Raw genomic sequence first — 12211 nt, 5'->3', positions numbered from 1 at the left:
AGGGAGGGAGGGAGGGAGGGAGGGAGGAAGGAAGGAAGAAATTTTTTAAAAAAGGAACAGAAAAGTGAATGACATAACAAAGAATAAAACCAGGACAATCATTCCTTAATGCATAACCAGAGTGGTTGCAAAAAACGTACTTGATCTCTTTACAAAAAAAGCAGGACATAAATTATAGATTTAGGGAGGTTATATACTGCTATTTTGTGGGTACTTCAATTAGTAAGTGGAACAGGAAACGCTGAACCTAGTTAAGTAACTTGCCCAAGATCACACTGCTAGTAAATGCTAGTGAATAGGAGGATATGAACTCTGCAATCTCATGTTAAATTAGAGTTCTTGCTCTTTTCGTGTGGGCAAGGATGGAAGAAGGTAACTACTGTTTCTCTCTTGTTCTTATTGTGGACGGAATACAGTGACTATCTGACTATTCTGACTGTAAATAGCCAACAGATTTGTGACTGAAGTAAGAACTTGAATAACAGAGTTTAATTGGGCTAGTCCTAGTTGTACAACTACAATATTATAATGATGATGGTTTTTGTACCTAAAACCCAGAGAGAAGATCTATGTCTCTTGTTAGAGGGAACAGAAAAAGGGGCCCCCATTGGCTAAAGAGCTCAGGTGGGAGGAATCTCTGCTTTTTTTTTCCTTCTTTTCTTTTGTCCTGAAGGTGTTTCAGTTGTGCATGACTATATAAGACCAAAGGGGTTACTAACCTGCAAGAAATTTTTTTTGAACAGAGTAACTGGGAATGTGGGCTCCTAGAAGCTGGAAAGTGTGAGGAAATCCTCGGAGAGAGTAAGCTGGAGAAGGTGGATCCCATAATTTTTTGTATGAACTCATTCAAGGGCCAGACTCACCCTTGAGCTGTGAATTATATGGAACGAACTCAAAGAAGTACAAAAAAGGCTTTTAAAATATAAGTACAATATACACTGCTGCCCAATTCTCAAACAAACTCCTGAATGGTTCATGTGCTAGGCAGACTCTAATAATTATAGAAAAGGATGAACAAACAAATCACAGAAGGTGAGACAGAATTTGCAGTCTGAACTCAATCATACTGATTGCTAAAACTAACTAACTAACTAACTAACTAACTAACTACCTACCTACCTACCTACCTACTAACTTTCTCCAGAGGATTTTAACAGGATTAAAATATACCTACCTACCTACCTACCTACCTACCTACTAACTTTCTCCAGAGGATTTTAACAGGATTAAAATATAATATTTTAATTACAATATAATATTCAAAATGTCTAGGATACATTCCAGTCTTACAATATAATATTCAAAATGTCCAGGATACAAAATCATAAAAAGAACTAGGAAAATCTCACCAATTTTCATGGGAAAATAAATTAATAGATGTCAACTCCAAGGTGCGCCAGATATTGTAATTGTCAGAAGAATAATTTTAAGCATCTATTCTAACTATCCTCTATGACATAAATGTCAACATTTTTGAAATAAATGTAAAGACAGAAGTTCTTAGCAGAGATAAAAACCATAAAAACAATCAAATGACAAAGAACTGAAGAAATAGCATATCTGCAATAAAAACTTCACCAGATAGGCTCAAAGGTAAAATTAAGACGAAAGAGGGAAAAAGTTAGGGAATGTGAAGATACATTGTAGAAACAATTTGAAAAATACAGAGAAATAAATTAAAAAAAAAAAAACACCAGAGCCTCAGGGACCTGTGAGACATTATCAAAAGATCTCAAATTCAAGTCATTCCACAAGTTCCTGAAGAGAAGAATGAGATTGGTGCAGAAAAAATATTTGAAAAACTAATGGCTAAAAATTTATCAAATTTGATTAAAGACATAAACTTACAGATTCAAGAGGCTCAGTGAACTCAAATGAATAATCTCAAAGAAAATCACACCCAGACACATCACAATCAAAAAGCTTCAAAGCAGCCAGAGAGAAATCATACATTACACATATGAGGATAGCAATCCGAATGACAGTAAATTTTTCTTCAGGAACCATGGATCCAGGACGCAGCAGAATAAGATTATTTTAAAATGCTGAAAGAAAAGAACTGTCAAGCTAGAATCCTGTACCTAGTGAAAATATCCTTTGGGAATAAAGGTGAGTTAAAGATATTTCTAGATGATGAAAAGCTAAGAGAAGTTTTTGTCAACAGATCTGCTCTACAAACTAGAACTCTCAAATAATAACACAAGAATGATTAATACTTCAGATTTACTATGAATCAGTTGTTCTGAGAGTTTTACATGAATTAACTCACTTGATCCAAGAAATTTGGTACAATTAACATCCTCATTATACAGATGAGAAACAAAAACAAAAAAGATATTAAGTGGGCCGGCCCGGTGGCGCACTGGAGAGTGCGCCGCTCAGGAGTGTGGCGGCGCTCCCGCCAAGGGTTCGGATCCCATGTGGAGACCGGTTCCCGCTCACTGGTTGAGCACGGTGTGGGTGCAACACCGAGGGTTGCGATCCCGTGGCCGGTCCCCGGTACGGGTGCGACACCGAGAGTTGCGATCCCGTTACCGGTCAGTAAAAGCGCTCCCGCCAAGGGTTCGGATCCCATGTGGAGACCGGTTCCCGCTCACTGGTTGAGCACGGTGTGGGTGCAACACCGAGGGTTGCGATCCCGTGGCCGGTCCCCGGTACGGGTGCGACACCGAGAGTTGCGATCCCGTTACCGGTCAGTAAAAAAGACAAAAAGGAAAAAAAAAAAGATATTAAGTACCTAGTAAGTGATTGAGGCAAAGTGAAATCCAAGCAGTCTGGTTTCAGAGGTGATGCTCTAACCATTACTTCATAATGCAAATATCTCCCAACCTACTGGAGGACATTAAATTACCCAAAAAGATGAAAACCATTTGAAACAGATGTAATGGTTTTAAAAAATTATTTTTATTTAATGCTGCTCTCTAGAGATAATAAGAAAGTAAGGCACCAACTTGATGTATTGCTTTACCTGGAAAAAATGCTATAAGAACTAGGATGACACACTGATTTATCATCAGCAACCATAACAATAAACATTTTTTGAGTACTTACTATGTGCCAGAATTTGTTTTGGGGGCTGAGGATATAAAAATGAATATGGTAAACCTTCTGTTCTTAAGAATTTTCTACAAATTAGGTAATACAGACAAAAATAATTAATTACAATATAGCATAAGATGAAAAATATAGAGAAAAAATATTAAAAATAGAAGCATGTACAAAAACTAAAGTGCATACAAAATACAAAGCTGGTAGAAAGGAAACACCAATCTAATCATGGCTGTTATAAAATCAATAACTTTTAAAAAAGGCTTTAAGAAGCATTAAAAAATGAACATTCTGGGAAATATTCCCTAGTTCCCTTTTTCATAACTAATGTAGATTACTATCTCTGTTCTAAAATTTGTAAATAAACTCTCATTTAAATCAGCAATGGACAGAAAGAAAAGCCAGAAAAAGGTGCTACCATGCTGTGTATATGGATTAATTTTCAAAGCCTTCAAGATAAAGATGATGGGCTTATTCCAAAGTACTGAGAATTAGCTCTGGCTAATTAGTTTTCTACTCACTCAGCAGTCCAGTGCTCCGTAATTATGGGGATACAGAAGTGAAAGGAGAAATTAATCAGAAAAACCTTTCACTAAGACAAAAAACAACGGCTCTATACTGGATCAAAAAAGTTAGAGTAAATTTAAAGTTACCTTAACAGTTACAAAGAATAATTTCCCCAGTTAAACTGAATCATAAGGTGAGGATCATACCTTATTTTTCTTTCTATCCTTAGAATCCCTAATGCTTAATATGGAGCCTGGCAAATAAGAGTATTATTGTTTAGTGAATTGAAATTTTATTACAAAAGAAGCTTAATTCTTTCTTGACTACTTTCCTTATATGCTAGATGGAGTTCTTTTATGTTCAAAAACCGCTACTTAATTCCACAGGAAAAAGGAGATCAAATGTGATCCCTGACCTCATGCGTAGGTAATAGAAGTAATGGTTAAGAAAAGAACAGTATAAAAGAATCAACTTCAGTTCTTCACAAACCAGCATGGACTTTTAAATTTCAAATCTCTAGCATGCTCCTATAATTCTTTATTTGCTTTTACTAAAGTTAAATCTTATTATATAATTCATGTAACAGCAAAGAGAATACAGTGATTAATGACCCATTCATATCCTCCTGTAACTTTCCTTCAAGTGGCTGCCATTAATGAGATACAAACAGTATAAATAACAAAGAATATTATGACTCATATTCCATACAATTAAATGTATATTTTTACTTTTACATTCATATTGCACACAGAATACATAAATGGTTATGAAACCCTGACATTATAAAGTTGCTGAGTACTTTTAGGTTGCTATTAATCAATGGTCATTAAATCAACAGATTCTAAGTTGACACTTTTATCTTTAACTTAAATAACATATATTGTCCTCATTTTGGGGATTTTAATAAAATAGTAACAAATAACTAAACCATCCAATTGAAGATGAACATCACTGTCTGTGTCAACAAAGGTATAGTTTTAAATATACTAATTTAATATAATAACATGTTATTAATTTAATATAATATCTTAAATATACCAACTTGCCAAGAGTTAAAAGATTATCAATATAAAATGAGCTTTTTTTCATGACCACACAACAACATGCCTATTTCCAAACTGGAATAAAAGTTCCTAACTTGTGAGATTAAGTTATTTTAATAAACTCTGCTATTTAGTTTTATTAAATTAGTATTTAGCTACAATTAATGAATATTAATTGATAATTACCAATAATCACAAAAAAGAATAACTTTACATCGTAATAAACTGGACTCTTCTCCCTTCCAGAATTGACAAGTTTTAGCAGTAATATAACATTCTCTACAAGTTTAACATAATAAACAACAACAAAAAAGAAACAAACAAAAATTGAGGAAACTGTGGCCAAGACCTAGTCAGACAGGACACTAAGACTCTGAAGTCTGGGAAAAAAAGGGGCAAATTTAAGTGTTACAACTAAAGTTTCTTAAGTTTATCAGTCCATTGTACTGATTGATATGAAATTATTTCTTTGCGACATGTTGGTGACTTTCTTACCTAGAGAGCATGCCCAGAGGTGTAACATTAAGTGATCCCATCAGCATTGCTAGGGCCATCCCTGGTGCTTCCCGTTCTATTACTTCTTTTGTGGCCTGTAATTAAAGATTAAATAGCAGACTGAGTGAAATTAGCCACAAAAAAAAAAAAAAAATGTAAAATTCATTTAAAAATAATTATATACCAGACTTTCTATAAACCGTGCATTGTAGTTCCCCAAATATTTTTCTTTTTAAAGGCATTCACACTCAGTTCTTTAGGACCACTGAATAAAAGCTGAGGCCCAAGAAAATCCAGAGAACTTTTATATCAGCAGTCCTTTCTTATTTTTTAAAGCTTATAAGTATTTAATTGAAATCTCACCTCGCCTAATAACCTAAATTCCAAAAATGAGTACTTGGATTGTTACAAGAGCTCAATAGATTTTCATGGAGTTAAGAAATCTGGGTACTTTTTTTTGCCTATTACTCCTGAAATAATTAATCCCTGAAAACCTGAGATCATCTTATAACCCTCCTAGAGCTATAATTTTATGATATGATTAAAAGGAACGCAGGAAGTCATCAAGTCAACTTTTCCTGTGTTAGGAAAACTCTACATTTACCATCTTCCATATCTTCAAAATAAGTTAACTGCTTTTTAAAAAAAAGGTAATAAAGAGACAGGCTTCAATTACGTAGTAGGAGTTTTAAGATAGGGCATTCTTTTATTTATTTATTTATTTGCTTTGCTTTTCCTTCTTTTTTAAAAAATTTTCTTTTGGAGATGGGGCATTCCTAAGACAAGTGTAGTTAAACTTGGAATAAGCTAACAAAGGAGACAGAAAAATTTCATTTTCTACCGGCCAATCAAAATAGATATATGTGGTACTATAATGGTCAAGATACAGTTTAGTCTATAAGTTGGGGATGACATACATGACTTAATCCATTTCCATTCCTTTTTTAAGATAAATGAAGCAAGTTACAATAATTGGGGCAATATGGGAATAAGGCTTGCAAAATAAAGTATTCTAGTAAATATGAGAAAAGTAAATTAAAAGAAAACAAAATAAAAAATTATGAAAAAATACAGAGAAAGGTTGATATTTCAATAATTCATGAGAAGTAGAGTGATAGTCCTAAATGAGACTGTAGTTCTGGACAAAATTTTTGCTCTGGGCAAAAAAGTTATGGACTTGGCAAAGCATTTAAAAATGCATCAAATATGTATTAGATGCTAATTGATGTTACAAATAAACTTTTAAGATGCATCTACATTAGTTAGTTATCCCATATAATCATACAGAGTTCAGGATTACCAGAATTGATGCAATCTACTGGTCCACTGAATCCTAGCGTAATGCAATATTTAAAAAAGGCAGAAATTTTAAAGGAAAACAAGAACATAGTGCTTCTCGATAAAGTGTGTTTTAAATATATGGGCCCATCAGGCAGCAGAAAAGGAAATTCTCAAATTCCTAAGTTTGGATGTGAGTTGCTACCATTTATGTACATGGCTAAAAAATGATGAGCTAACATTATCCAAACCCTATTCCTTATTTTCCAAAGTCAATCTATCTAGTATGATTTTAAGGTCTCCTGAGAAGAAATACAATTTCTACGTTATAAATTGCCTTTGAGGTTTACAATTTCTTCTTAGGGACCTTCAAATCTTAGAGCCCTAAAAATTAAGCAAGGGGATGTTATTAAGAACATAATAATTATTAAAAGAGCTCTTTGGATAGAGTTAATACCTATTTCATTACCTGCTTAAAAAAGTCATATAAGCAATGGCTGACATTTAATGAGTTTGGGGGTCCACATAAAGATGATGTACTCCAGAGTATAGCAGCACACTTTATTTAGCGACAAGAAAGGAGATAACAGATAACTAAGAAGGAGTATTTCATTTACAACTGATACTTCAAAGCACAGCATTTATCCATTTAAACAATAAATACTTATTAAGCATCTACTATGTACTAGGTAGTATTCCAGGCACTGATGTTGCAGTAGTGAATAAACAAATTTCTGAGAGTGTATAAACTCACTGTCACCCAGTACATGAAAAACTCAGTTGACAAATTACATATGAGAATTGCCTAAAACAGATGCAGTTCATTAATTCTTCTAGATCCTCTAAAATACACCATTGGATTTGACCAGATCACTGAAGAGTTGTCTACTTGGAATGCCTCATTTCACTTTTCATAGAATTATTTTATTGGGTTTTGCTTTTGTGGTAACAATTGGATAAACGGCTCAGTGAGATTCTTACTTAAATTAGTAAGTGTCTGAGACCTTTGTTCACCACATTGCACTGTGGTCCTCTTTAGAAGGACTTATACGAGAAATTTCCTCTGAAAATGTCATAACTAGGAATGGGCACTCTTCTGTTCTACCAGTTTGTTTTTAAATTATGATGCTTGTGAGTCAAGCTGCCCTTGAGAACAGCAACCAATATGTTTCATCTTAGTTTTCCTTACTCTATTTTTCACATTTATCTTTTAAAAAATTCTGTTGCGTGTCTGTATTTGGGTAAGCCACCTTAAATATTTTTCAGGCTATAGATAAATATATAAATGGATGGATGGACGGATGTATTCTTTACACAGAGCTCAACTTTCTCTCAATATAATTTAGAGAGGACAGTTAATTCTTTCTGAAGATCTAGAGAATTTGGGCCTACAAACACAAATCTCATATATTTTAGAAAAAAAGGAAAATATATATTGTGATGATGCCACTGATAGGTATTGGTGCTGACAGTGGCGACTTGATTGGGGGTGGGATATGTCAGACTCTACAGGACTAAACACAAACTGACTTTCTCAAGGGTATTCCTAAAAAACGCATAAATACAGGGCCGAGCCCGTGGCACACTCGGGAGAGTGCAGCGCTGGGAGCGCAGCAGCGGGTTTGGGTCCTATATAGGGATGACCAGTTCGCTCACAGCGCTCACTGGCTGAGCGCGGTGCGGCCGGTCTCAAAAAAAGGACAAAACAAACAAACACACAAATAAAAAAACCGCATAAATACACCTCTGTATCAAATACATCGTTTCCATAAAACATTAGAAGTCTTCTATGAGGGTAGTTCAAAAAGTTCATGGAAAGATTCACATAATCTTTCAATTCTATTTTCCCACAAACTTTTTGAAGTATTCTTGTATTTCCTTTTTATTTTTTCTTTCATGTAAGCTTTTTGGTGTAGCAGAAAGATCACCATCTGTAAAGTTGGACAATGCCACTACACAGTTAATGTCCATGAGAATAGGGGTTGGTTCTGTTGCAGCACCTAGCATAGTGCCCAATACATAGTACGTGCTCGAAAAATATTTGTTAAATAAAGAAACGAGTTAATAAATGAATTGATCTAGGTTTGAAACCTGGCTTTACTACCTAGTTGCTCTGTGAATGAGAAGAAAATATTTAACCTCTTTGTGCTGCAGTGTACTTATGAATAAAATGGAGATAATAATAATAACATACACCTACATCTTATGAGGCTATGAGAACTAAATGATATAAGTAAATCACTTAGCACAGAGTAGGTATTCAAAAGAAGTCAATTCTTTCTATGCTTCTATTTTTCAATTCTCCTTACATCTTTGATTTTGATCATATCAGTTACAGAACAATAACAATACAAAAATCCAGAAACCACCTAGAAATAGTAATTGAGAACCAAAGCTGAGGGAGAAGAGAATGGAGGGCAAGAACCCAAATATAAGAACACTGGCAAGGGCAAGGCAAGAAGCAGAATACTGAAACAGTGGGATCTAAATTAGGGGACAAGCAAACAAAAGAAGTGGGGATTGGAAGATGGACAAAGGGGCAGGAGCTGAGTACCAAGATCCATTAGCCATAAATGGTGAGGCACCACTAGAAGGCAAACAGTGAGAGAATAAAACTTAATTTAGAATAAATCAAGAGAAAGATACCTGTTTAAATTATTATAAAGCCCAAACAGAAGAATGGTTATAAGAATGTAGCTTTATTACTTTCAATCACATATACTAGCACAATATAGATAAAAAAAGGTTATATGTATCTATTAATGAGTAGATAAGTATTAGAATACATCAACAATGGCAAAAGGATACCATTAAAAATTGAAACCATTTTTCCCTAATTAGCTTAAAATTCTGTTTCCCACTTATACATTATTAATTTGATTATCGAATTCTTTTTTTACCTTGAGAGGGGGTAGAAATTTATATTCCTACTTCAGATATCACTTTTTCTGAACTAATAAAGTCAAAAATAAGGCTTAATTGGATTTAGCTATTCTATTTAAATAAGATGTTTATCTTTAACTTCTAAATATTTTCTTAACTATTAAAGTTGCCACCTCCTATCACACAATTGTGACCTTTTTCTTTTACCCTTGACATTTAGAAGACAACATTAAAGCCAGAAAGACTCTTCAAAGACTGGTAAGTTGCAAAGCTGGTATCATAAACAATGATTCTGTAGTCCAGGGATCTTGGTGACGAAATTCAGGCCCACGTTTTAACTTCACAGAAAAAACGACCTTAAAAAAGAGTTGTTACTAATAGGCAATGAGTTTTAAATACGTTTAGAACATACAATAGCTAAGTCTAAATACGCAAAAATTCCCTATATACAGGGTGACTCTTTGTGACAAATCATTTAATATAGTGCTTTTACTTTATAGACATACTTTTATTAACAGAGCAGATGAATTTGTATATTAATACTTACATGATTGTTATCTGACTAGGCAGATTTAATAAAATTTCCTCCTAACAATTACTGCAGTGCTCTTGCTGATTAAAAAATCTTAAATAACAAAGGCTATCTATGAGACACTAGTTAATGACTACTAGTAACTTTATTAAGCTATCAAGGTGAGATATAGTTAGAGCTGTAGTTCTCAAACTTTAGCATACATCAGAATATTTTAGAGGCCTTGATAAAACACAGTTTGCTGGGCCCCACTCCCAGAGATTCTGATTCAGAATGTTTGGGTGGAGCCTCAAAATGTGCATTTCTAACAAGTTTCCAGGTAATGCTTGTAGTGTTGGTCAGAGGACCATATTGAAAAGTACACTGCTGATGAAAGGAAGGAGGCAGATTGATGATAATGTGTGCCACTTGGTCTAATCTTCACGATCACCTTATATTAACATTGTAGATTGACATAAATGTGAGAATCATCAGAACAGAACATAGACCCAGTGAAGAGATAAATTAGATAAAAATATGTAGTTTAATGTCAGCCAGTTACATTTTCCTGACTCTGCCCATTAAAGGGCTAACATGTTCATTTTATTTTACATATTAAAAAAGGTTATAATAAACTAACAAATCTGAGGCTGTCCCTACAAGTATCCTATAGTACAGAAAAGCTATCCTTAAAATACTTTTTCTTAGGACTATACATGATGGACAAAGTTTACACACATGACAAACTCCCAGGGATGTTCAAGGAGCACCAGCTATAAATTTACTCCTTCCTCCTTTCATTCAAAAAAGAGAGTAGATCCCCACTCTTATTCAACATAGTACTGGAAGTCCTAAGCAGCACAATAAGGCAAGAGAAAGCAATAAAGGGCAAACAAATAGGAAAAGAGGAAGTCAAACTATTCGTATTTGCAGATGACATGATCATACATGTGGAAAACCCTAAAGACTCCACCAAACAATTACTAGAATTAATGAATGAATTCAGTATAGTGGTGGCAGGATACAAAATCAATGCACAAAAATCAACAGCATTCTTATACACCAATAAGGAAATTGCTGAAGAATAAATTAAGAAAATAATCTCATTTACAATAACTACCAAAAAAAAAAAAAAAGCAATACCTACAAGTAAATTTAACCAAGAGGTAACAGACCTATACAAGGAAAACTATAAAACACTGGTGAAAGAAACTGAAGAGGACACAAATAAATGGAAAGATATCCCATACTTATGGATTGGAAAAATTAACATTGTCAAAATGTCCATATTGCCCAAAGCAATCTACACAACACAATCCCTATCAAAATATCAACAACATTCTTCACAAAAACAGAAAAAACAGTCTTAAAATTTGTATGGAACCACAAAAGACCAATGAACAAAAAGAACAAAGTTGTAGACATCACACTACCTAACATTAAAATACACTGTAAAGCAAAAGTAACCAAAATGTACTGGCATAAAAACAGACAAATAGACAATGGAACAGAACAGAGAGCTCAGAAATAAACCTATGTACTTACAGCCTACTGATAAATGATGCTGGGAAAACTGGATATCCACATGCACAAGACTGAGACTAGACCCCTCTCTCTCACCATACACAAAATCAACTCAAAATGGATTAAAGACCTAAATTTAAGACCTGAAACTATGCAACTAGTAGAAGAAAACTTAGAGGAAATGCTTCATAAAATGGGAAAGGGTGGCAGTTTTTTGGACAAGACTACAAAGGCATGGCAACAAAAGCAAAAATAGACAAACAGGACTACATCAAAGTACAAAGCTTCTGCACAGAAATGGACACAATCAACAATGTGAACAGACAACCTACAGAATGGAAGAAAGTGTTGTCAAACTACACATCTGACAAGGGGCTAATATCCAGAACACGTAAGGAACTCAACCAACTCAATGGCAAAAAATACCCAAATAACCCAATTTAAAAATGGGCAAAGTACCTGAACAGACATTTCTCAAAAGAAGACATACAAATGGCCAACAGACACATTAAAAAAAGCTCAAAATCCATAAAAAGAGACAATGAGGGACACTACGTAATGATAAAAGGATTGATCCATCAAGAAGACATAACAATCATAAATATATACGCACCCAATGTTGGAGCAGCCAGATTTATAAAACAAACTCTATTAGACCTAAAGAAGGAAATAGACACTAATACCATAAGAGCAGGGGGCCTGAACTCCCCACTTTCAATATTGGACAGATCATCTAGGCAAAGAATCAGGAGAGAAACACAAGATCTAAACAATACTCTGGACCAACTGGACTTGGCAGATATCTACAGAACATTCCATCCAACAGCCTCAGAATATTCATTCTCATCAGCACATGGATCATTCTCCAGGATAGATCACATATTAGGACACAAATCAAGTCTCAACGAATTAAAAAAAATTG

At 34.2% G+C, this 12211-nt stretch overlaps 1 protein-coding gene across 1 annotated transcript in view; it reads right to left on the bottom strand.

The window, feature by feature from the left end:
• The window catches only part of LOC103601904 (gephyrin-like), a gene marked incomplete at its 3' end in the record, with an annotated part of 167380 nt that overhangs the window by 118960 nt on the left and 36209 nt on the right, over positions 1 to 12211 (bottom strand). The window contains exon 4 of the mRNA XM_008586310.1: positions 5094 to 5188. Coding sequence (XP_008584532.1) covers positions 5094 to 5188 — 95 coding nt within the window. The remainder of the gene's footprint in view (positions 1 to 5093; positions 5189 to 12211) is intronic.

Source organism: Galeopterus variegatus, unplaced genomic scaffold (genome assembly GCF_000696425.1).
Source record: "Galeopterus variegatus unplaced genomic scaffold, G_variegatus-3.0.2 Scaffold3930, whole genome shotgun sequence".
NCBI classification, from domain to species: Eukaryota; Metazoa; Chordata; class Mammalia; order Dermoptera; family Cynocephalidae; genus Galeopterus; species Galeopterus variegatus.
Note: the sequence above shows the minus strand (reverse complement) of the source record. Positions and strands in the feature narration are given on the sequence as shown.